General features: G+C 41.6%; 1 protein-coding gene across 1 annotated transcript in view; it reads right to left on the minus strand.

The window, feature by feature from the left end:
* Positions 1-2,079: 2,079 nt before the first annotated feature.
* The window catches only part of LOC124149155 (failed axon connections homolog), a 28,446-nt gene continuing 2,834 nt past the window's right edge, over positions 2,080-27,691 (minus strand). Inside the window, exons 2-6 of the mRNA XM_046520545.2 lie at positions 8,949-9,084; positions 7,958-8,154; positions 6,736-6,947; positions 6,053-6,169; positions 2,080-4,265 (exon numbers count right to left, since the gene is read on the minus strand). Coding sequence (XP_046376501.1) covers positions 4,138-4,265; positions 6,053-6,169; positions 6,736-6,947; positions 7,958-8,154; positions 8,949-9,084 — 790 coding nt within the window. The 3' untranslated portion in view covers positions 2,080-4,137. The remainder of the gene's footprint in view (positions 4,266-6,052; positions 6,170-6,735; positions 6,948-7,957; positions 8,155-8,948; positions 9,085-27,691) is intronic.

The raw sequence follows: 27,691 nt of genomic DNA on the forward strand, positions 1-27,691 counted from the left end.
GAACGCGTTAACTATAAGGCTACCACCATCACCCCTTATAACCCGATGTGTCAAAAGTAACGCAGATCGAAGAACACTTTGGTGAAACCCACGAATGAATCTAGTTTTAAGTACATGAACTGCGGATCCTGATGCCTTCGGGGTGAAACTCTTCGAGGTTAATAGCTACCAGTACACATGGATTGTACAAAATGAAAATAGATAAAAAAGAGCCAATAAGACTGTGAATAAACCCTGAGGTTATTCTGGTAATGAATATACTTCAAGTGAAGTTATTTGTATAGTTTTTCATCAGAACATGAAAAAACGGGTGAACATTAAAAATATTATATCAAACATCGCACTAAAACAAACATTCACATGTATGCGTATTGTTATCAAAATGAGATACGGTCAAACACCGTTGTGTCGAACTTCCGGTTGTCTCGAATACAAAGCTTGGTCCCTGCGTATTCCTTCTTTATTCATCATTTTCGGTTGTGTCGAACCTCGGATAACTCGAAGTATTTACGTAGATCCCTTCAACTTCGACACAACGGTGTTTGACTTTCTATAAACATATGTCTACATCGCCTCCTTAGCATTCTTAGCGTGATATTTTGATGTTGCTCTGAACAGTATTCCAGTTATATCACGGCGTGTCTGCTTAATGTTGGAGGAGCGGCCGAAGTGATGCAGGTCTCAGACTTTTACCACTTCGGTGAAACCCACGAGCACGGGTATGGTGCTGACAAACCTAGAAACATAATCGGGGCGAACCGGGATTCGAACCCACAATCATAGGTTTCTGGCGTGCCCAAGGGACGCAACTCTGCACAGCGAATCGCGGCGCTTTCCTCAGACGACTAGGCCACCCGTGGTGAAACGATTGGTATGATGACAAGCCAAGAATCATTATCAAGTCGACTATGGGATTCGAACCTGCGATCAAAGGGACTAATGGATGTAACTGAACCACCCGTCACTTGATATCACATGCTGCAAATTACAAAAAGTGTATGGGGAAAGGGTTTCTTCGATTTGACCATGAAAACAATGCCACAAACTTTGATTCATGTCGTCACGAACTGAAGTTACATGTAATTTGTAAAAACAATGAAAAAAAGTTGTAAAACATTCAAGCATTTTCTGGGACAGTTTACCTTTTACTATACGATGACACGCATCCCTCCACCCCCCCAGATTAAATGATCGGTTCCTTAGCTGACCTGACTCTTTCGGGATTTCTGAATATATACTACTCAAAAGAAGTTAAGGATCACCCAATTCTTTCATATTGGTAATGTTAATCTGTCATGGCATGAGAGATTAACTTTTGTAATATGAAACAATCAGGTGATCCTTAACTTCTTTTGAGTAGTATATATATAAATATGCTTCAATGGCACATCATTCAAAACGCTAGGATGTTTAGCACTGAGAGACTCCATTACCCCGTTTCAGATTCATAGACGCTATATTTTTTTGAGAGGATGTTGGCAGACAACGCTTTGTAATCTCAACGTATAACCTGAGTACTAGAGATAGCCAAGCTCATCTTTTATTGATAATATTAGAATTGAGTGTGGTAATGTTTTTGTATCTTACTCAATATGTACTTAAAAGATACATTTCACAGAATCAATACATTTAAGAATGATGTTAGAGCACGCTCAAAAAGGTAAATGACTTGACAGTGGCATTAATATGCACGATTTATTATATTTATAACTCTTTTGATACCTTTTTTCAGATTGTTGGCATGCCAACCTCTTTGAATTATGCAGATTGGAATCCTTTCGGGAGAGAAGGCTGTTATACACATCATCCACAGATATTAAAGGCAAATGTCAAATTCATTAGAGAAGAACTATTTAAGCATCAAATTGAACCATAGCCAGTGTTATAAACAACGTATTCTGTAAACATGATACTGGTGTGTTCAGAGTTTTGGAGAAGAAGTATACGACCGAAATACCCCGTGAAGATCCGGGTTAGAATTGGGCTTCAGCAACCCATGCTTGTCGTAAGAGGCGGCTAACGGGATGGGGGGGGGGGGGGGGGGGGTCAGGCTCGCTGACTTGCTTGATGCATGTTATCGTATCCCAAATGCGTAGATCGATGCTCATGATGTCAATCACTGGACTGGCTTGTTCAGACTCGATCATTTACATACCGCCGTCATATAGCTGGAATATTGTGAGTTGAACAGGAAACAAACAAAAGTCGAGATTATCTGGAGACAAAGTATACAATCCCCGTTGAACAGCTGATTACTGACAGAGAATGTGCGTCAAGCGGTGTGCGGATAGGTTACACTGTTTCTAATCGTTCCCGTCTGCTATACAGTGGAGGCCAGTTTGTATTGATTTCGTGTCCTGCGTCACGCATCTTCACGAGGCAAGGGAGCTAATTAGCTATAAAAGTCCAGTTTCGACCCTTGCCGAACTAGGCTGGAATTTACAAGCTCGATCGTAGCGCCAGCAGTGGCTATAACGAGTTATGTCCCTTCTATGACCCTCCTTCTGACCAATCAGATTCCACCTCTCATATCCCTTGCAATCGCTTCATACAAAATGGCGACGCCCAGTCAAGACGATCCGATCGATAATCAAAATCTATATCGAATATAACGGGCCTTACCTTTGCAAAGCCTTCAGTCTGCACGTTGAAATCCATATTGTTTACAAACCGGATGTCTAGTTCGTTACACGATTTTGATTGGACTATCCATAGATTCGTTAGTCCAGCCTTAATGTAACTCCGGATTTTCAGCCTTGTTCGGCAAGGGTGGAAACTGGACTTTTATAGTCAGTTAACGCCCTTGCCTTGGGAAGATGGCGTCACGTGACTAGCGCAAGTTAGAATCTCGGGAAGTCTCGCGGGATATGGGATATTGACAAGGAGCTAAAGGCTGAGTAACCGACTACACACAACCGAGACATAATGTATTCTAATACAACCAAATTGTGTTTCGCAATTTCTCCATCACGAATATGAAGACAAAGTAAGTCTAAATCTGAGATAGCGTTTCATAAACAAGATATAAGTACATATTGTATATTGATTTCAAGTAACAAGCTACACATTAATACCAACATCAGCAATGCACTAATAAAATTCGCTTTTACAAAAATACATAATTTGTCTTTGAACTACAAACATATACAATCCAAAACAATAAACAAGAATTACAAAAATAACCTTTTCTCAAAGAAAAACAAGAATCAATGCATTTCAATAAATGCCATATCAAAACATTTTGTTTACATTCAATGCAAAATCTCAGTTATGTAATTTCATGCTTACGGTGCTCTTTGGGTTACCTCCCCTCGCAGCATGAACATCAAAACAAATTCTTCATGTCGTAAAATGTTTGGGTTTTTTAAGTACAAGAGAAAGTGGGGTCCATAAATATGACCGCTTATATATTTTACCATATTTTTCAATCTCAAGACAATAACTGGGTTAAATGAAACAAAAATGTCATCAGAACTGAATTTGATTTTCTGAAAACGTCCTGAACACATGCGGTAGACCTTAATTCCCAGTACTGTTTCAAAAAAATATTACATGACGTACATAAAGATACTGATGAAAAGAAGAAACGGAACAGTTAACAAGGAACGAGTGCTCTTAAGACGAGAAGAGCTTTATGGAAAGAAGCGGCATCGTTAACATGAAGAATTTATCCTAAAACATCAACATACATTCTTCTGCTGCCGTAGTACGTGTTCCCTTACTTCTTCCCATCAGTATATCACAATGTTCTATAACTTTTAAACATGAGGTCATGCTCTTGTTCTTGCAGCTGATTCTGAGCAAGGAATTCACTGGCTATTCTGAACGCGTCAAACTGACGCAACTAAAGGTCATTGTGCAAAATTATAGAGAAATAATACATCAACTATAACATAGGAAGTCGGAGAAATCAATCGAATCTGTTGATTACGGAATAGAATCAACGAGCCCCGACGGGATCAACCTTCGGTGGTCGTTGCGTCTACTCCGACATCAACAGATTCTCATGAATTACCCATTTTTACGGATACGATGTTTCTTCAAGTTTTCGAGCTGTAAGGAGCTTTGGTTGTACCTATTCTACGGCAGTGTAATACCTCCACGGTGACCTTGACCTTGACCTGTTACAAGGTCAGGTCACTCAGTGTGGTAGGTCTTGTAGTTATCGTCCTGGTAGGATGGGTGCTTCAAGCAGAGCTTATCCCAGTCTGGCCAGCAGAGCTCCTTCATCCGTTCACAGTAGCCGTCGATGTTCGGTAGGCGATCTGCGTACACAGAAGCGGAAACAACGTCAGTTCGCTAGTTATTATAAAACTGTTGATCTTTTCATCGAATGCCCGACTAAATAACGTTCTCTCACACAGCATGTTTGATTCCCGGTCTGGAATTTGATTTATAGAGTGGTCTGAGCGCTACGATTGTCGTCCCATAATTCAACATAGACTTTCGACAGTCGAGAATAAAATTTAGCCTCTGAAATTGGAATTATTTTCAAGATTTTTTTTGTCGATTATATTTAATATATGGTAGAAAAGAGCCCATTTTCAACCTGAAAAGACATAAAGACTTGCCAAAGAAATTAAGACTTGCTTGGGCGGTTTCAGATATTATTTGTTTAAAGGGTCGGTGTGGAAAACTATCGACAGTCGTACGGTTTGTAGCCCACGGTCACGTGGTAATAAATACTCGTGAGGGGATTTTACGTATCGTTTGTCTGGGCTACAGGATCCAGTATTCCAGACGAAGTTTTAAACACGTTGTGGTTCATCTTGATACAGCCAACACTCCTACATTAGTGAGTGAGTGGGAGTGAGTATGGTTTTACGCCGCTTTAAGCAATATTCCAGCAATATCACGGCGGGGGACACCAGAAATGGGCTTCACGCGTTGTACCCATGTCGGGAATCGAACCTGGGCCTTTGGCGTGACGAGCGAACGCTTTAACCACTAGGCTACCCGACCGCCCCCACTCCTATATTAAGTGAGTGGGAGTGAGTAATATGGTTTTACGCCGATTTTAGCAATATTCCAGCAATATCACGGCGGGGGACACCAGAAATGGGCTTCACGCGTTGTACCCATGTCGGGAAACGAACCTGGGCCTTTGGCGTGACGAGCGAACGCTTCAACCACTAGGCTACCCGACCGCCCCCACTCCTATATTAAGTGAGTGGGAGTGAGTAATATGGTTTTACGCCGATTTTAGCAATATTCCAGCAATATCACGGCGGGGGACATCAGAAATGAGCTTCAAACATTGTACCCATGTGGGGATCGAATCCTTGGCGTGACGGGCGAACGCTTTAACTACTAGGCTACCCCACCCCGAAAGATATATGTGACATAAAGTTAATCGGCGTTAAACCCAACTCACACACTCTTAAAAATCCCAAGTCTTCATGTCTTCATGTTCTTCCAACTTCTAAATACCTGTCTAAGACTTGGCAGAACTGATGGCCAGGGAAGTAAGGTGTATTTAATAAAGGGGTCATCTTCTGGATCCGTGTGTTCTTATAAAACATTAACACCCGTGAAGATGCTGGATAGAACAGGTCTTCAGCAATCCATGCTAGCCGTAAAAGGCGACTAAAGGATCGGATGGTCAGGCTCGCTGACTTGGTTGATGCATGTCATCGTATCCCAATTGCGTGGATCGATGCTCATGATATCAATCACTGGATTGCTTGATCCAGACTCGATTATTTACAGACCGCCGTTATACATCTTCCCGAGGCAAGAGAATTTACTCACTTTAAAAGTCCAGTTTCCACCCTCTTGCTTCGTGAAGATGCCGTCATATAGCTAGACTATTGCTGAGTGCGGCGTTAAACAACAACCAAAATTTAAAACATTAACGTAGAGTGACCAACTCATTGTTATTCAGGGGGTTAATAGAGGTCCATGTCTTCATATACACTTCCATACAGGTTACCATGGTTATAGAAGAAATCAAGTGTTGGGATTACGTCAACAAATATCACGTTCTACACAGAAGAAGCAACTTCGATATACTTCTCATCGTTATGAGCTAGGGAAGCTCCCGGCTACCTACCGTGTGCGAATTTCTCATGTCGGGTTCTTGGCATATGCCACAGTACTTGAGCCAGCATCCCAAACATGGCGCAATCTATCTGACTGGGGCGGTCTCCCATGAAGAATTTTTTGTCACCTGCAAAATATAGATGTGCTTTTAGACTGTTCAAACAGTTCATAATTCAATGTCCAAACCGATCATAAAGGAAGACATCGAGCGAAAGGTAAAGTCTGGAAGGCATACAGTAACACGTGACCTGAAAACACTACAAAAAGAAATTCCCGTTCTTCGCACGACACCAATTAGAACATTGAGTGGAAAAACACACACACACAAACACATACACATGAACACACACACGAACACATACACACACAAACACATATTTTTGTTTTTCTTTGAATTGAGTAGGTTTATGCCGTTTTTAGCAACATCACGTCGGAGAATACAAACAAATGGTTAAACAAACTGTACGCCAACAACGACTCAAACCAAGGTAACGGACGTGTCGAGAGAACGACAGACAACTTCAGCTTTAATCAGTCTACATACCAAGATACCCGTGAAGATCCGGGTTAGAATTGGTCTTCACCAACCCATATTTAAAGAAGCGACTATGCTTGTCGTAAGAGACAAACGGGTCTTATAGCTGGAATATTGCTGAGTGCGGCATTAAACAACAAACAAACAAACAAACATACCCAGAAATGTCGATATGGCTTGTAGATCGGCTCTTCCGATAGTCCAGATCTCTTCGTCGCTATGGCGACCGATGCCCTGGTAGTAGAGTTCCTTCTTGATGACGCGTGAGAACACGGTTGTGAAGGCCCACAGCTTGAAGCCCTTATACTGTGGCATCACCTCCGCGATGCGGGTCTTGTCAGGGACGGCAAACATCTCGTAACACATGGACCTGCAGCAGTGTATATGTAAGAATAAAGGTGACTATCGAACGCTCATTAAGCGCTGCTTAATCCCAAACAGCTTACCGTATTTCCTCTATTAGACGCCGGGCCTCTAAATAACGCCGGGTCAATTGTTCAGTGCAAAAAATAGAAGCCGGGTTGATCACTTGATACAATTAATGATCCCTTTCATAGTGAAATGGGGGTATTCATAGAAGCCGGGCCTCTAATTGACGCCGGGTCAAAGGCTTGTCCGAAATAAATAGAAGCCCCGGCGTCTAATAGAGGAAATACGGTACGTTATTGTCCAGTGAGTGACAGTTGGGCTTAACGCCGTTTAAAGCCATGTTTTAGTTAAAGTTAGGCACCAATCGCTCATTCAAAGCGATGCTTAATTCCCAGACGAATCTTGCATTATTGTGCTATTCAAAAGGTCATGGTGATTTTCTACCTGTTCATTGCACGAGATGTTCATACATGGTATCACTGGTATGTGAGTAACGGGAATTGCATTGGCGCTGCATTTCTCTGCCATAATACTATAACCTTGTGTTCGAATCCAAGATTTTCTCTGAATAAGATTCTTGATTTGGCAGCATAATAGCAGTGCTTGTGGGTTTCATTAAAGTTGGTTGGTTGGTTTGGTATTTTACGCCGCACTCACCAATATCCAGCTATGTGACGGCGGTTTGCAAATATTCGAGTCTGGACCAGACAACCCAGTGCTTGATATTATGAGCATCGGTCCACGCAATTGGGATACGATGACATGCATCAACCAAGTCAGCGAGCCTGGAAACCTGACCACAGTCTCCTTTTACGGCAAGCATGGGTTGCCGAATGCCTAATCTATCCCTCATACTTGGAAAGGTGAATCATGACGTCACACACATATCCCGTCATATTGCTGAGTGCGACGTTAAAGAACAAGCAAACAATACAAAATCAAAGAATAAATTGTTATTCTCTTTACGTACAAAACAGCGCTGGAATGTCATAATGGACTCGACCGACCTACCAGTACGTGTTTTCCTCGCTCATCTTTTGAAAGGCCCGCGAGATGGACTTGTCCACCGGAGTCAGGTGACTGTTCATGTCGATACCGAGCTCACGTGACAGGAAGTCAATACAAAACTGGGAGTCGGCGATGGCTTGGCCATTATACTCGATCCATGGGGTTTTTCCTTTCTTGGAGAATCGACTAGAGTGAATGTTCTGAAAAAGACAAATAGAGATCACATATATTATCGGATTTAATCATATGTTTGATTTTCAGTTGAAAATATCTCAAGTTAGTTAGATATGATATCCAAACAATGATTTGTACTGGTGGTAAGTCGGCATTCAAAGAAAATTCCGAAATGATTTTAAGTTATTTAAATATAATTTGACTTTAAACTGCTTAAACCTTTTTACAATGTTCGCATGATGATGGGTATATTAGACATTTTATCTTTGAAAATCAATCAATTTGCTTTTTTTCGGCACAAATTTACAAGTCAAACATGTTAGTGGCCATGTGGCTGCAAATTCATTTCTTACCCCATTTGTCACTGAACCACTTTATTTTTAACAAAATTATCTAGCCACTGATTACTTCTTACAAACTCCTGCAGGGAAGAGATGGTTAAATAGACATAAACACAATAAACAATTTTCAATAACATAAAAAACAAACTCGGTATAGTTTCTTTTGACTGAAATTCTCGGGCCCTTCGAAAATGCACCGAGTTACCCGTAGTTCGACACAAGAGGATAGCCGACATTAAACCACAGAGACGATAGTGAATCTTCAGGACCATAAATATATATCGTCTTCCATGTTATTCTGAGTAAAATATATTCAAGTTAATTAAATTTCTTAAAAAATGTCTTGAAAATAATCTTCGAGTTTGTATGACAATGTCTATTACGAAGAACTAACTGACTTTTAGATAACTCTTGCTGTCCTAAAAGTATTGATGAAAAAATGTCAATCGCGTTAACAATAAATATTTATCATGACTTACCATATAAGGTATTTTGTTAAACCTGAGGAACGTCTCGAGTTTGAGGGGGAAGGGCGAGACACTTGGACAGAAGGGCCCCCTCCCGATCTGGTACAGCACCACCACGCCCTTTGGGGCTGGATACGGAGGGGATTTCCTGCAAGGAGAATATAAGGTTGTCAACGTTGGATATAACGAAGCCTGGTAAATTGAATATACGGTTAAAACGAACATTCGCGGTAACTACCATACGGTTATAACGAATGCTCGGCTGTTATGAACATGCAGGTGGGACGAACATCGGCTGTTACGAATATACCGCTTTAAAGAAATTTGGTTATAACGAACACTCGGTTGTAACGATTATACGGTTATAACGAACAGTCGAGATATGGGGATACATGTTATTGTTCGTTACATAACGAACTTCAGATATAATTAACTGATTGTGTGGTCCCTTTACGTCCCTTTTGTTATAACCAAAATTGTCCACTGTGCTTAATAATTAAACACATTTGAAGCAGATCATCCGGACATTTCATTTTAAATGTTTTCTATGTTAGCTCATGGGGCAGTGTCTCCTAGACCCTTGAGAATAAATTAAGAAAAGGAATCCAACTCAAGTCTAGAATGATTCAGCAAGTCTAGACTGCCTCAACTCTGAAATTAAGCAATATTCTGGGTTCCATTTTGGATTAAATCTTATTATTTAGTAGATACAGCCAACTCCGTTGTGTCGAAGTTGAAGGGACCTACGGAAATACTTCGAATTCGACACAACCGAATACGCAGGGACCAAACTTTTACTTCGAAACAACCGCAAGTTCGACACAACGGTGTTTGACTATATATTTATGGGACTAAATGAAAGTCTACCTTTGGGAATAGGTCCTCACACCCAACAGCTGGTCGTAAGAGGTAACTAAACAGTCTTTAGTTTTCGGTACCTGGCTGATTGCGTGACGTGATACCCTGACGGTGCGGCACGGTGCTCACGATTTCAGTCACTGGTTCTACTGATCCAGACTCGACTATTTACAGGTCACCGTGATATAAATGTTTGTGATTTAGAACAGAGTAGGACGAAAAGACAAGGCGACAAGTTATAGCCGTTGACAGTGAGTATTTGCCAGACGTTTCCCACAATAATAACGAAAATAAATCTCCGCCATGTTCATTATTAACTAAACTACCTATTACGTTTAGAACAGAAAGTTAAACAAATTGCCCCGTTTTAGACTTTAATCAGATACGTATATTTTCACCACACCAATTACTTAGCGTCGAGACCTCGTCAGGCCATGTGTGGAAAGCGTGGATTATTATTAGAAGCGGCCGTAAAATCATTTCCATGTCAACGTTGGATGCTTGAATAAGGCGTCAGTAGCGGGATATACGAGATGTTTGTGTCAAGAATTATTTTCGGCGTAATCGTTGCGTGTGACAATAAGATCGAGACATCATGGCCCCGTTCCACAAAACGATCTTAGCGCTACAACGATCGTAAGTCACATACATTAACATGTGCCTACCTTGTGGTTAAAGCGTTAGCTTGCCACGCCAAAGGCCAGGGTAGACACATGGGTACAATGTGTGAATCCAATTTGTGTGAATCACGTCGCAATATTGCTGGAATGTTGCTAAAAGCGGCGTGAAATTATACTCACTCGCTCAGTTTAGCATCTCTTGGGGACCCGGGTAGAATTTCTCCCCAGCACTCGATTGCTAGCGGAAGGTCGGGGGTCGATTGCCGACTGCGTCATACCAAAACGTTAATAGATGGTACTTGTTGTTACCCTGTCTGGCGCTCGGCATAAAGGGGCTAAAACAAGGACTGGTCGGGTCGGAGTCAGTATACTGTGTCTGAGTGGGGTATTCATGTTTAAACTGCGGCATTGTATCTCAGTGAGCTAGTACTATAAAATTGGCATTAGGCCGCACTAGTACAAGCACACACACACACTCAAACACGTGCATACACGTGCATGGCCGTTGCTATATAAGTGCAATACTCCCTATTTCACCTCATCTCTAGCACTGACAATGCCGATATTGCTTTGTTTTTCAACAAGCGCATTTCTGGAACCGTCATAAATATCTAAAAACAGCGTTATATATAATATATGATAACAGACGATAAAGTGGAACATAAACTGTCGGGAAAAAGAAAGTCTACACTTGAAGATTGGATCTGACCCTAAATTACAAACGACATCAAAACGTTACTAGGCTGAAAACAGTCGCCGAAACGCTGCAAATATATGGTCCAAAAAAAAGAATGATATCCGAATCTAATACAACACCATCGAATAACCATTTCTTTCATTTTAGCCACCATCAAACGTGGGTGTATACTTTCTTTCGACCGGCAGTTTGTGCGCGGGAATATGATACCACGAGTATGATTAACACAGCATTCGTCACCACTCGACCCTTTCCGTAACCTGCAAGAAGAGCTATTCTGCCATCTGAATACCTATGTTGGGATGCGAACCCGGGCTCTTGGCGTGACAAACCGGCGCCTTTTCAACTAGGGTACCACCAGCCACGAGTAACTAGGCAAGGGGAATACCGTGCTGGGTGGTAACTTAGAGGAAGCGACCGATCTCTACGCAAAGGACGGAAGACCTATAGTACCACGTGACCTAATTACGTCACAATTATATTCTCTTCCTGCAAAGACACCTATAGTGTTATAAACCCCAGTCATGAAGTCTGAGTAAATAAATCTCCAAGGCTCCAAAAATAGCCCGATAAAGTAAGCCTCATTGTTGAATTGCGCAGCGCTTGGAATGGACGCTCGATGATTACCTTTAAACATTGTTAACGCTTTTAATCAAATAAGTTGCTAAAATCATTTTTATTAGCAAAAAAGGACAACATTGAGGAAATACAACCCTGGTATTGTCAATTTACTGCGTCAAGAAGACAATAAACTAATGGTTTAACGGCTCTTCATGCAAAATGTATCTTCAGTTGAAAAAAACTATCATCAATTTCGATGAAAATCAGTCTGGGATTTCCGGACTAATAAACAATAAATCAAACTAGAGTTAGAGATAAATGTGTGTTGACAGTTTCCTGATTGGCGTGGTTGTTTCAAACGAATCCGCGAATACTGGGTTCCTCGCTGGGGTTTTCACAACGCATGATGCAACGCCAAAGAATCGGCCGTGGTCTAAATCGGTCAGTGAAAATTACACTTATTAAATAGCATATGTTTACGGAAGCCTTTAAGGGCCATTTGTTTTTGTGTGTGTGTTTTCTTGAAATTTCAAGATACATAAGTTGAAATTTCAAGATACTAAGTTATAATCTTAATATTTGAAGTTATTATCTTTAAATTTCAAGATCCTTATCTTGAGTGGGGTATTCATGTTTAAACTGCGGCATTGTATCTCAGTGAGCTAGTACTATAAAATCGGCATTACGCCGGACTAGTACAAGCACACGCACACACTCAAACACGTGCATACACGTGCATGGCCGTCGCTATATAAGTGTAATACTCCCTATTTCACCTCACCTCTAGCCCTGACTATTCCGATATTGTTTTATTTTTTCTACAAGCGCATTTCTGGGACCGTCATAAATATCTAAAAACAGCGTTATATATGATATATGATAACAGACGATAAAGTGGAACATAAACTGTCGGGAAAAAGAAAGTCTACACTTGAAGATTGGATCTGACCCTAAATTACAAAAAATCAAAACGTTACTAGGCTGAAAACAGTCGCCGAAACGCTGCTAACCTATGGTCTAAAACACTAGAATGATATCCGAATCTAATACAACATCATCGAATAACCATTTCTTTCATTTTAGCCACCATCAAACGTGGGTGGATACTTTCTTTCGACCGGCAGTTTATGCGCGGGAATATGATACCACGAGTATGATTAACACAGCATTCGTCACCACTCGACCCTTTCCGTAATCTGCAAGAAGAGCTATTCGGATTGTCCCGGAATAACACGAGTTGGTCACGAATGCACAGTTGTACTGGCCTCACTGTCAATCACTGGATTGTTTGGTAGACTTATTATTTACAGACCGCCGTCATATAACTGGACTTATGCTGAGTGCGGCGTTAAACAACAAACAACAAACAAACAAACAAACTTTGCGTCACCAAACACATGGCTTTTTTTTGTATTATTCTTAGGTCGTGAATACAGGTTGCTAAAAACTAAACCAATTTCCAAACACAACCAAAAAGCCCCCGCAAAAAAACTTCGCTTTAGCCTGTGCTAACTACAGACTTTAAAGTATATATTCACAGTTCATTACCGTTGCGATGTTTTGTAACGATGCAAATTCAGCTAAAAAACAGAAACTTTACACTCGGTTCTGTGTTTGTGTAACTGACTGAATTAAATGTCTCTTAAATGTTCTTTGAGATGAAAAGAATTGTTTAAGGTGAAAAAGTCCGTGAAAAAATGGTATTCCATAAAGACATCGTGACGGTACCAGTAAATTCGTAGTTAGTTTAGACTGGTGAATATGATATATCTTTTTCTTTCATTTTAAAACAGTATATATATATATATATATATATATATATATATATATATATATATATATATATATATAGTTTTCTCTTTAAGTGTGAATTGAGCTCTGACAACATTTTTTGAACGGTAAAATATGGCGTGGGTCGGGAATTTCAGATGCTGTCAGCTACTGATGTTAATATGTTGTCAGGTAGCGTGGTAGTTTATTCTCAATAAATTTAGATATTTTACTCCGACTCGATACCGCTCTCCCTAAAGATCTGATAAACGTCACATCGTGTGAAATGTCTAATCAGCCAATCGTTGTGGAGACTTTAATGAATTCTTGGTACGAGCAAAGCATTCTTATTAGCATAACTGATTTCTGTATTTTGAAAACGAACAAAAACTGACAGTTCCAAATGGAGAATGATAATGGTCGTTGTGAAGAGTTGCGTCCCTTTAGGTTCTATGATGGTTCGTTGGAATCGACCCTGTTTCCAGGTGTGTCAGTCTTACCCATCTTCGTGGGTTTCACCAAAGTGGTAAACATATAAGACTGGCAAAATGCGTGTCCCATTCGAGGCGGGTAAGTGGATCGGGTGGTCAGACTCGGTGACAGGTTGATTGCACGTCATCCTGTCCCATTCGAGGCGGGTAAGTGGATCGGGTGGTCAGACTCTTTGACAAGTTGATTGCACGTCATCCTGTCCCATTCGAGTCGGGTAAGTGGATCGGGTGGTCAGACTCGGTGACAAGTAGATTGCACGTCATCCTGTCCCATTCGAGGCGGGTAAGAGAGAGAGAGAGAGAGAGAGAGAGAGAGAGAGAGAGAGAGAGAGAGAGGCAACAGAAAACTCGTTTTGTCATTTGTGAAGTGAAATATAATTCTGTACATTCTGTAATGCAAATCATTGGATAATGTATTGAATGTGATTTTTTCCGATATTTGCCAGCTACCCTTTGCCATGGCTGAAGCGATAGTTATCAGCACCGCTAATTCAAACCCACAAAGGCCATGTTTGGCGTGGAAACAAAGCAGTATTGATGAACTCTCTAACAAGAAGAACTGGTATTGCTCCCACCTGAATATTTTATTTCATATCAGATCTTATCGGCGCGTTCATCAGAGCTCTAATGGCAACCATTTGATTAATAAAATATTTCCATTAAGCCATTTTCTCTAAGGACGAGCGTGCCAATGGCGGAAGTGGCTAATCACGTGACGTCACTATTCATTGTGGGATATGTTTATAGGGGTTGGTGAATCTTTCATCACGTCAGTGGCCAAGGTTACTCAGACCGCCATTAGTCAATGCTTTAATCACGGCGTGCGTGTGGGACTTTGTTATGTCATCAGCAGGTGTGCTATTCGAAAACAATATGCTATTATCATGACAGTGAGCGCCAAAGAAGTACAGACAGGATGTCTAAGATATTTTTATCTCAATTTAATGTGACAGAGGAAAAGAAATAACAAAATATTAGACTCCATTATTCGTTGATACAGAGAAGGCCATATGGATCGGCTAACAATTGATCACAATTTGAATCAGCCTATACACATCGACCATCATAAAGTGTCGCCGCGCAAAGACAGACACGAGTATGGTTTTACGCTGCTTGTAGCACTATGGTATCTGTATGACGACGAGAGGTATACAGACTTGGCTTTACCCATCTAATACCTATGTTGGGATGCGAACCCGGGCTCTTGACGTGACAAACCGGCGCCTTTTCAACTAGGGTACCACCAGCCACGCGTAACTAGGCAAGGGGAATACCGTGCTGGGTGGTAACTTAGAGGAAGCGACCGATCTCTACGCAAAGGCAGGAAGACCTATAGTACCACGTGACCTAATTACGTCACAATTATATTCTCTTCCTGCAAAGACACCTATAGTGTTATAAACCCCAATCATGAATTCTGGGTAAATAAATCTCCATGGCGCCAAAATAGCCCGATAAAGTAAGCCTCATTGTTGAATTGCGCAGCGCCTGGAATGAACGCTCGATGGATACCTTTAAACATTGTTAACGCTTTTAAGTAGCTAAAATCATTTTTATTCGAAAAAAAGGACAACATTGAGGAAATACAACTCTGGTATTGTCAATTTACTGCGTCAAGAAGACAATAAACTAATGGTTTAACGGCTCTTCGTGCAAAATGTATCTTCAGTTGAAAAAAACTATCATCAATTTCGACGAAAATCAGTCTGGGATTTCCGGACTAATAAACAATAAATCAAACTAGAGTTAGAGATAAATGTGTGTTGACAGTTTCCTGATTGGCGTGGTTGTTTCAAACGAATCCGCGAATACTGGAATCCTCGCTGGGGTTTTCACAAAGCATGAAGGAACGCTAAAGAATCGGACGTGGTCTACATCGGTCAGTGAAAATTACACTTATTAAATAGCATATGTTTACGGAAGCCTTTTGTTTTAGTGTGTGTGTTTTCTTGAAATTTCAAGATACATAAGTTGAAATTTCAAGATACTAAGTTATAATCTCAATATTTGAAGTTATGTTCTTTAAATTTCAAGATCCTTATCTTGAAATTTCAACTTAGTAAGAATCTTGAAATTTCAAGAAAACAACGAGAAAAGAAATTACCCTTAAAGGCTTTCGTATATTTTGGCAATTTACTACAAAAAAATGTGCAGATTTGGCTACAGTTGAATATTAAAATATTCTATCCAACATGTAATGTTACATAAATAAATATCAGATACCTGCTTATAACAAGACTTTCAGAACACACCTGCTGTATTTTTTCTCGCTGTTGACTCAAGGCGCTAAGCCTATTACTAACGCGTGACTTCATGGTTACTGTTATAAGCTCGGCTTTCCTCTCGCCACGCTCCGTCTACACTATCGACACGAAAGCCGACACTGTAATGTTATTTAAACATACATTTGTTTTTTTTGTTTAATAGTCTCCGTTTGTTTATGTTGAGATCGAATAGCATTCTGTCGTAGGGCACGTGCAGGTGTAGATCCACACCTGCGGGTAAACATTCATGATTGGTTGTACTTTCGTTTCATCATGTATGATTTTTTTATCGCGAAATGTTGTCACTTTTTCTTTGTCAAATTATGAGTACATACAGAAAATATAAGCCTCCCAGGGAAGATATTTTCGATGTTTATTTTAATATCTTTATCAAGATGTTAATCCAAGGTGATATATAGAGCATGTTCGAATATGAAAATAATATGTTCATGAGTTTTTGTTTGTCTGTCGTTTAACGCCGTACTCAGCAATATTCCAGCTATGTAACGGCGGTCTGTAAATGATCGAGTGATTGACATCATGAGCATCGATCTCCACAATTGGGATACGATGACGTGGATCAACCAAGTCAGCGAACATGACCACCCGATCCAGTTAGTCGCCTCATACGACAAACATGGGTTGCTGAAGACCTATTCTAACCGGTTCACGTGTCTGTTCAGTAGATCTGAAGAGGAATGCTAATTCTGGAGTGCTTGTTCGGTGCTAACTTACTGTTGAAGGACGGACGATGACGAAGACCAAGGATAAAACCCCACTGTTATGTCAAGGCAAGATAATACGACGAATCCTAACATTGATATCAAGCTAATGAAACCTACTAGATACTGTTTTCGACCCGTGGGGAAATCTCTCGGAACAAAACAATATCTATTAATCATCAAAACATGTGTGGCTATAGTCTGGCTGTCATATCCCCGAGCATATATTTAATAAACCTTCGCCCCATTCCATTCTTATATCCATTTTAACTCTAGCAGCCTATACTCATCCCCTTCTCGGCTCTAGCAGCCTATACTCATCTCCCTTCTCAGCTCTACTAGCCTATACTCATCCCCTTCTCAGCTCTACTAGCCTATACTCATCTCCCTTCTCAGCTCTAGCAGCCTATACTCATCCCCTTCTCAGCTCTAGCAGCCTATACTCATCCCCTTCTCAGCTCTAGCAGCCTATACTCATCCCTTCTCAGCTCTACCAGCCTATACTCATCCCCTTCTCAGCTCTAGCAGCCTATACTCACCCCCTTCTTCCCTTCTCCACATGGGTAAATGGCTCATGTCAGTCACGTTTTTTATGTTGTCTCCCGCTTTGATGTTGCCGGACTATTGTCAACAGTTCTGTTGTCAACAGTTGTCACCCTATGATGGCCACCAGAATTGTTACATTATCAATTTTTTTTTCTCCACATGTGGAGGGGTGATCTGCCCTGGCGTGGATGTGATATGGCCACACAGTAGACACATCAAGACAGGTTGGATTGAAAATCAGGAAACACTCACCAATTGGATTATCATTGCCGGCTGTCCCCTGTAATTGATTTCCACATTGCGTGTACAGGGTACCATGTGTCTGTCACCTGATAGTTAAACAAGACTGAGATTGTGGTGTGGGAGGAGGAGAGTGGGAGCGTCTTGGAGTTCTAGAATATTTTAAGGAAGCTTTAGAAAACTTGCCATTCTAGGCCATATTGGTTTTCACATTACGTGTGTAACGTACCGTGTGTCTGTGTTGGACAAGATGGAGATTGTTTTCCGGGTTGGGGTGAGGGTGGGGGTGTGGTGTGTGTGTGGGTGTGGTGTGTGTTTATGTGTAGATCGGATATATTTTCAGCTGCAGCAATATATAGTAAAGTATATTTATCAATTGTAATGTTGACGCTATATGTCGAGTAGAATGTACGCCTTAAGTTAACTTACAAGCATTTTGGACCACCGAGTCACTTTAGTCCCGCGTTCATCTCCACATGGTGCTCTGTGGCGAGTGTGTGCGTCCTGGAATGTTTTTAACGCCGCGGTTAGCACAGATGTGTAAATCGTCACGATATGGCTGAAATATTGCCGATGTGACGTAAAGCATTAACTCACACACTCACTCACAGATGTGTAAATCAATCCTTGACAAAACAAACCAGTGAGTGATAGCATGAGCAGCGATCCACGCGATAAGCCAGGTCACATGTCTGACCAACCGATCCCCATTTTAGACGCCTCTTACGAAACTATAACCGACAAAGCCCTTTCCATAATCATAAGCAATGTGTTACGTTGCACGAGTCCGACTACATCATAAGCTCGTGTTTGTGAGTCACTATCAAATAGTGATGATACCAGGTGTTCGCGAACAGCGTATCCTGCCCCACCAGTGGCACCCATCATTAACACATGCAAAGGCAAGTCAATTGTTCATCAGAAAACAGGCGGGAACATATTGGCTATGTGACAATTATGGAACGACATCATGTCATCGATAGCTTAAAGGTTAAGCTCAAATTAAACCCTTAGGCCAAATTCCCTTGTTTTTGCCAGCATTGGGTACTGGGGTCCTTTACTGATCAGGAATATCACAGCTAGGCTGGGGTGTGAGTGAGTGAGTGAGTGGACGGGTGAGTGAGTGAGTGAGTGAGTGAGTGAGTGAGTGAGTGAGTGAGTGAGTGATTGGTTGGTTGGTTGGTTTCTTGTTTAACGCCGCACTCAGCAATATTCCAGCTATATGACGGCGGTCTGTAAATAATCGAGTCTAGACAAGACAATCCAGTGATTGACATCATGAGCATCGATCGATGCAATTGGGAAAGATGACATGCATCAACCAAGTCAGCGAGTCTGACCACCCGATCCCTTTTACGACCAGCATAGTCGCCTTTTACGGCAAGCATGGGTTGCTGAAGATCTATTCTACCCCGGATCTTCACGGGTCGAGTGAGTGAGTGAGTGAGAGTGGAATGTAACCTTTAATCTGGCACACCAGCAACACCGCAGCATCCTGTGTGCTGAAGGGAATACTAAATGGACATTTTAATATAGAGTGAGTGAGTGAGTTTCATGTAACGTCGCTTTCAACATAACTTCCATTTTATTACGGTGTGTCATTGACGTTTACTAACTTTGGTGAAAACCACGAGCACTGAAATGGTGCTGACAAACCAAGAAACATAAGCAGGGTTAATCTGGAATTTGAACCAACGACCATAAGTTCCTGGCATGACTAGGGGACGCAACTCATCCTCATCCTACCCATGTTACGTTTTATCAGGGGGATGATCGACTACTGCGGCTGCCTCAGACCAATAAAAGGAAATCTCTGGACAATGAACAAAACACAACTGATACCCCTCGGAAACACACATTCAAAAGGATCAGATTCAGCTCACCGATAAGTAACGGTGTTCACAACGGCTTGACTGGGTCACCGTGACCCAGCCTGGCCGACGGAATTCAGACAGCGCCATAAAAAGTGAATAAAACGGTTGACCTTGACCTTTTGGGCTTTCCTTGGCCACCCATTCGAGACCGATGTCAAACTAACACGACACACGTCAGTGCGCATGCGTGTTAAGGTGGTAAGGATTTAGGTTTAATGGGAGGGTGTTTGCTAAAGAAGGGATAAGATCAAATGGCTTTTCATACAAGGATTGTGATGAGTGGTGGGGCTGTAGGGTACGTACTGTCTCGCAAAGTCTTGATTCAGTCAAGTCCTTTGTCATGTCATTGAAAAAGTTGTTAGCTAAATATTTTTAGTTGCTGTTAACACCACACTCGGCAATGTTCTAGTTATTTTACGGCAATCCGTAAATAGTCGAGTTTGAACCAAACAAACAAGTGATTAACATTGTGTTGTTTGTTTGCTGTTTAACGCCGCACTCAGCAATATTCCAGCTATAAGACGGAGGTCTGTAAATAATCGAGTCTGGACCAGACAATCCAGTGATTGATTTCATGAGCATCGATCCACGCAATTGGGATACGATGACATGCATCAACCAAGTCAGCGAGCCTGACCACCTGATCCCGTGAGTCGCCTCTTACGACAAGCATAGTCGCCATTTACGGCAAGCATGGGTTGCTGAAGACCTATTCTACCCGGATCTTCAGGGTTGTTTTATGTGGTGGTTGTGAATTAAGTTCTGGATGGCGATGAAGATGGGCACTGAGTATAAGATTCGGATGTGTTGAATGTGGAATGGTATGGTTTTGAGAAAGGGGAAAGGTGCTCGATGGCTTGAGTAAAGTCGGCTTAAACGCCATTTTGAAAAACACATTTCAGTATTACCACACCGCTTTAACTAATTGCGCACGGGGGACCTGAATGTCATAGACGTTTAATACCTCGGTAATACCAACAAGCACGGCATGGTGCTGGCAAACAAAGGATCACAATGGAAGCCAATCTGATATTTCGGATCAGAAACAAGCGGATCCTAACACAGTTAAAGGACGAAATTATGCAACCTGGTTCCCTAGGTAGGCTGCGCTAGCGCTAGTGTTGCCTACCCAGGTTATCAGGCTGCATAATTAAGGATCTTGAGGATCAATGGGCATTCGTGACCAACTCGTCTTATTCCGGAACAAGCCGAATGTCGACCCGTGCCCCTCATTCGTGACCAACTCGTGTTATTTTTTTATTTTACATATGTCTTGAATCTAAAAATATACCAAAGACACAGTTAAATGTGTTAAATCATACTCTATAATTCCGCACGTCCCGATGTGCTTTAAATTGCATCTGAAATATTTAAAATGTATGGGGAAAATGTGTGAACCATTACGCAACGAGTTGACAATTGTTTTAGGTATGCCCGTTTGCGCTAAGACGGAACCCGGTCGCAAAAATGGCCACGAGAGGGGCACGAGTCGCTATTCGGCTTGTCCCGGAATAACACGAGTTGGTCACCAATGCATTCATCGATAGGGGGACGAGTCTCCTTGTAGGTTACGGAAAGGGCCGAGTGGTGGCGAATGGACCCATGGACCGCCAATGTTGTTTGCACGAAGTATGAGAAAAACCAGGTTTTGTAGTTCAAGAAGCTACCCTGATTGTTTGTTAGTTTGCTTTTGTTTGTTTTTTGATTAACGCCGCACCCAGCATTATTCCAGCTACATGAACGCGGTCTGTAAATAATCGAGTCTGGACCAGTGATTGACATCATGAGCATCCATCTACGCAATTGGGATACGATGACATGCATGAAGCAAGTCAGCGAGCCTGACCATCGAAATCCCGTTAGTCGTCTCTTACCACAAGTAATCGGCTTTTACAGCAAGCATGGGTTGCTTAAGACCTATTCTACCCCTACTGTACCCGGATCTTCACGAGTCTGGGCCGTCAATGCCCCTGGCGAAGGGTAAAACAGCATATGCGTTGAAATAAGATTAGGTTTCAGATGACGGCTGAACTGCGTGTGTTGCAAACCTACAATCAAGGCTGGGACAAAAAGGATGCTGTCTTTTACAATGATCCCTATAAACACTGAGCGGAGACAGGGAAATTGCTTCCAATTTAGCCGACAGTCCAGATGGTTGACGTCCAGCTGACCTGCAATGGCTGTGCAATCTGATACGCTCACATTAAACAGGAAGCCCGTGGACACTTGCTATAGTAGCATGTTGGTTCATGGAACGGTCATGGAGATAAAGCTTCAGAATTTCCATCAAAACTTCTGGGTTGATGATACAGATATCAAAGACGTCGTGGTATCAGAAGCCCTACAGGGCCCGTGTTCAGTTCCGTCAATCAAGTAGAATGATATGGTTGTCAGTCTTCCAATAAAGACACGTGGGTGAGCAGTTGTGTAGTGGGATCAGCCTATGTCAAAGAGCTGCGGAAGTTGATCTTGATTGTGTTATTGTTCAAAATACATGTATATAGAGATCTAGACGTGTAGGTGCTAGATAAAAGGCGACTATGCTTGTCGTAAGAGGCGACTATGCTTGTCGTAAAAGGTGACTATGCTTGTCGTAAAAGGCGACTATGCTTGTCGTAAGAGGCGACTAACGGGATCGGCTGGTCAGGTTCGCTAACTTGGTTTGATGCATATCATCGATCCCAATTGCGTGAATCGATGCTCATGATGTCAATTCCTGGATTGTCTGGTCCAGACTCGATTATTTACAGACCGTCGTCATATAGCTGGAATATATTACGGCGTTTAACAATAAACAAACACATAAACAAGGTTTTGGTTGACACGCACGCATGCACGCACGTACGCACGTTACTGCATCGTTAGAGTGACACTGCGCATATGACAAAGGAGGGACGTTTGGGGTAATGTTTGTTTGAGTGAGAAATATTTTTCTTTCACCGCCTTTTCGACCCACAACACATTATTTTTTAGAACATGTAGTACATGTGAACAGTGAGCGTTTTTTTCTTTCAAATGCTCAGCAAAACGCATCGTCAGATTCAACTCACTCATTTAATACCATTCGAGAAGTGTATTAAATTACATTAACCATCGTTTAGTTTTAAACAACACACTCATTTTGTCCGGAGGAACAGTGAAATGGTCTACAGTCTGTCTCCCAGACCCAAGAGAATAAATTTAAAAAAGGGCTCCAATTAGAATGTTTGGGCAAGATTCGATTGCCTCAGCTCTAGGATTAAGCATTGTTCTGGGCTCCATTTAAACATGATTTTTGTTATTTTGTAGATATATTTTTTAAAAAGGTAAATATATTTCGGAGAGACTTAATGTCAGTCGAAATGGTCTACTACACCCAAACTTACCACAAGGAGGGGGTGTACAGTTTGAACTTCTGTTAATCGCCTGGGCAATCACAATAAAATATAAGTCATCATCTGTTGCGCGTATTTTGAAATTTGACTTTTTTTTATCTGAGCAAACAAAGAAAGTGCAAAATAGAGTTGTGAAAAACAAAACGACGGGGGACACTGACATTTCGGCTAAATACCGGAAGATTGCGATAATGCACGAACTTAACGTATGTTTCCGTCACGTAATCGGTTGTTTCCGTATCAAGTAGAAATGTCAACAGTATAGCCTCGTATTGCTTCCTATGAGCTGAAGTGGGGCTTTTCAGAAAAATATTCACGTAATTTGACTTGATAAATATTCTAATAGAAACGTGGTAAAACAGATAGATTGAAAATGCAGATGTTTTAGGTGTGTCCGTTTTTAACATTTTACTGAACGTGTGTATCGTGACAATGATGTACACGAGAATGTTAAAGGTACTGTCAAGGTTACATCATCTGGTGCTGTGTTTTAACCTAGTGTTTCTCGTTATTTATTTGAATAACAATTCTATGCTACCTAAATTTATGATGGCTGATTATTGTCATATCTCACTGGGGTGATTGTGTAGCCTCGTGGTTAAAGCGTTCGCTCGTCACGCTGAAGACCCGGGTTCGATTCCCGACATGGCTACAATGTGTGAAGCCCATTTCTGGTGTCCCCGCCGTGATATTGCTGGAATATTGCTAAAAGCGGCGTAAAACCATACTCACTCACTTATATCTTACCCAATTGAATGCTAAGAGGGGCTGGGACGGGTAACTCGGGTATTCGGGTCGGTGGGTCCCGAGGAGGACCCGGGTACCCACACGACTACCCGGACCCGTGGTTAGTCACGTGATATACTGTTTAATGACATTAACAAGTCTGTGCCAGACAATCCAGTGATTGACATCATGAGCACCGATCTACGCTATTGGAATACGATGACATGCATCAACCAAGTCAGGGAGCCTGACCAGCCGATCCCGGTAGTCGGCTCTCATGACAAGCGACAAGAGACACGAGAGTGAAATTTCTGAAGACATTTATCATATCCTTCATCCCGATACACATAGAGTACACGGATAGTCCATTCGTCTATAATACACGTCCAAGCATCATATCGGTATTAGTACACCCCTTCGGACTTTCCTCCCACACTTGGCATTCTGTCGCCTACGGGCTGGATAATATACCTTCGTGGCTGCTGCAGTCATTCCGGGACACGCCGAATGGTATTCTTCGTCAGTCATTGCCATCAATCGGCCATCCTCGCCCCTTTCAAATGGTATTCATCGTCAGTCATTGCCATCAATCGGCCATCCTCGCCCCTTTCCGTAACCACAAAGAGTGCCATCATTCGTCACCACGTACATCTTTCCGTAACCTACAAGTCTTGGATTGGTACGAGTTGGTTACAATGGGACCCGAGTCTCCAGTCGCCTTGTCCTGGAATGGCACGAGCTGTTCACGAATGTCATTTCCATTAAGCTAGTACCAGGTTACGGAAAGATGCGAGTGGTTACGAATGTATGACTTCCTTTCTGTTACCGACGAAATCGCTTTTCGGCTTGTCCCAGAATGACACGAATTAGTTACAAATTGCTTTTCTTTGGCTAAGGAGAGACAATTGGTAACGAATAGAATCATAATCGAAAGAACATACTAACACTTACCCCATAAGTACAGAGGATTCAGACACCCCAACCCACCCCGCCCGACTCTCACCGATGCAATGAAGATGCCTCTTTAGACGAGCAATGGAGTTCTTGGGGTTGACTGTCGCCTCACGGGGACCGCGATGCCAAAATAAAGTTACGTGTACATGACATATTACGAAGTGCGACGATAACTTTTCTTATAGAGTTATCCCCCTTGGTCAGTTATTTCCTGCAAGCACCAGATCATCGCCATGGCGTTTGGACACAAGTGACCCAGTCGTATACGGAAGACGGAATTCGCTGTGCGGAGTTGCGTCTCTAATACATGCCCGAAACTACGATCGTGGGTTTCAATCCCGGTTCGCCCTGACGATGTTTTGAAGGTTTGTCACCATTTTACCCGTGCTCGTGGGTTTCAGCAAACTGTAAACGTCTGACTTGCATTGTTCAATGCGGCGTTAAACCAAACTCGATCTCACTCTTTGGTGAAGTGTTGATGCTATGACTACTGCTTTTGTTGAACAGGGTCAAGAACGCGCCTGACTTTCGAATCCCAAATTCTCCATGGTAAAGATTCCTAATCTTTCAGTTACAATCACTAGAACCCTAGGCAATTCTATACCAAACCAAACCAAGTCTAGTTTCCTTGATTCCACAGCAGAAGAGGAAAGGTTCTTTTGAATAAAAAATATACAGTTATCTTTTAAATAAATAAAATAAATGGTTTCACAAACTCAGTGTTAGTTATATATCGCCATGCTCGTGGATTTCACCGAGATGATCCTCAACATGAGTACCTTTAAAGATTCTCCCACATTAAGTTAGCATGTGAAGTCAGTTAGTTCACGCTGCTTTGAACAGTACTTCGTGCAGTTATTTCACAGCGTGGGAGGAAGCCCGAAGTGATGCAGGCATTTCGGTTAAACACACTAGCACAGATATGGCAGTAAGAGTGTAGGGATATTGCCTGAATTCACTGTAAACCGCGTAACGCCAGATCCCGCCGCATATATATAGTTCGTATAACATGACAGTATTTTGGAAGGCATTGGGTACCAGGAAAATATTGGTATACACATCGACGGAAGCAAATGGAAACCATTTAAGCAATTATGTAAAGTTCGACGACCGGCGGGTTGGCTAGCGTCATGTAATAGTCACGTGAACGAAACCTATTCCAATATGGAATCCTGCCAGTGCTGGCCGAGGTCCGATTGAACTGAAGCGAACCGAGTGGGGTACGGTTTTGATTAACCAATAATTTATATAAATCTCTATTTTTACACGATGGCATCGCTTGCTCTGTTGTTTATAATATTTAGATTTTGTTTTTAACAAATCAAATAGAACTTAAATACAAACAAAACAAGGGATCTTGAAATATTATGACAAAAACGAACAACTGTAGCCAGGAAAGCTTAAAGCACTCACAGATCAGTGACATTAGGACACGGTGACACTTCAGTGACGAAGTATGTGAAAAACCGGTTTTATAGTTGGAATAAAAAATCCACATTTTCAAGAGGCTACCCTGATTTTTGTTTGTTAGCTTTTGTATGTTTGTTGTTTAACGCCGCACTCAGCAATATTCCAGCTATAAGACACCGGTCTGTAAATAATCAAGTCTGGGCCAGACAATACAATGATTGATACCTGAGAATCGATCCACGCAATTGGGATACAATGACATGCATCAACCAAGTCAGCGAGCCTGACCACCCGATCCCGTTAGTCGCCTCTTACGACAAACATAGTCGCTTTTGACGGCAAGCATGAGTTGCTGAAAACCTATTCCTCTCGGATTGTAATGAGAGCTGTGTGTGAAACAAAAGTATTGTCTCTGTTACATGACATTGTGTACATAGAGCAAACATTTTAATGCTTGATTGATATATCTCACAAGACTGAGTTTGAGACTAAGTGGTATTTGACTGGCTGTAGTACAGCCATCTTGTCTGAATCTAAAGTCCTTCTGAAATGAATCATCCTCGATGATCCAGATTATTATATCTCAATTCAAAAATTGATACATGTAAATACCCTTGGCCCATTCGCCACCTTTGCTTTCGGAAGTGACGTCACCAATTCCATCTATCCTATAAATAACTTAGTGTAATTTGATTGGACGGCTATTTGTATGCACAAGTTTAATGACTGAATTTGTTGTTTTTATAAAGATTTCGCTATCACAGATTCTCAGCCTCAGTTATACAAGGTACACCAAGTAATTGACGCGTGGGCGTAAAGATGGCCAATCTGACCTTTGTGAGCAACAGTATTCGTACAACACGCGACATTTTACGTTCATGATTATACAACTATCTGTTTCAGAGTCCGTGCGTTAGTGTCTTGGGGTCAAGGTCACCAAGACGTCGCAAATACACTCGAGCTAATGATAATACTCTGTTGCGGCAATTAATTGATTTTCAGAAAATGACTGCTTTTATCTAAATTATACAACAATCTTGAATGTCTTTCATTTCCGCTGGAAAAACGTATCAAGGATAACACATCGCACAGCACGAATTTCTTTTACCGTTATACAACCCGTGTTAAAGAAAAAGAAACTAGTATTTTCTTTGATGTTACACAAGTTCACATCGTGTTTATTGATTCGTGGCTATAACTATACTTATTATGTGGGCTTGGATGACAAACCCTTTTCTTCATCTGAATAAGGATGCAGAGATATTAACGCAAAACGCAAAAGGAATAAACTTTTCAAGATAATCTGGGGCAAGCTTTTGGCTTACGGGGATTAATGACAGTTGCTCTTAGAGTGTTTGATTATATGAAACAAGGTCAAGGTCGCACTTCTCGTGTCAGCTGGAAGCTATTTTAACCCAACGTTATTCGGAACGATAATTACTACAAAGGACAATGTAGTGACGTCATGTTCACTGATCATGGGTGGTTAAGACAACACTCGTGGGTGTGTTATTTTTTCTTAAAGATAGGAATATAGCTGAGGTGTTGATGGTTTACAACACTCCTGTAACAGAATAAACCTACGATCGCGACCGCGGCGCGAAATGTTCGCGTCATGGTCGCGTTCCTTTTGACGTTAGTTGATTCA

The sequence above is a fragment of the Haliotis rufescens genome, unplaced genomic scaffold (assembly GCF_023055435.1).
Source record: "Haliotis rufescens isolate VD_foot unplaced genomic scaffold, xgHalRufe1.0.p SCAF_96, whole genome shotgun sequence".
NCBI classification, from domain to species: Eukaryota; Metazoa; Mollusca; class Gastropoda; order Lepetellida; family Haliotidae; genus Haliotis; species Haliotis rufescens.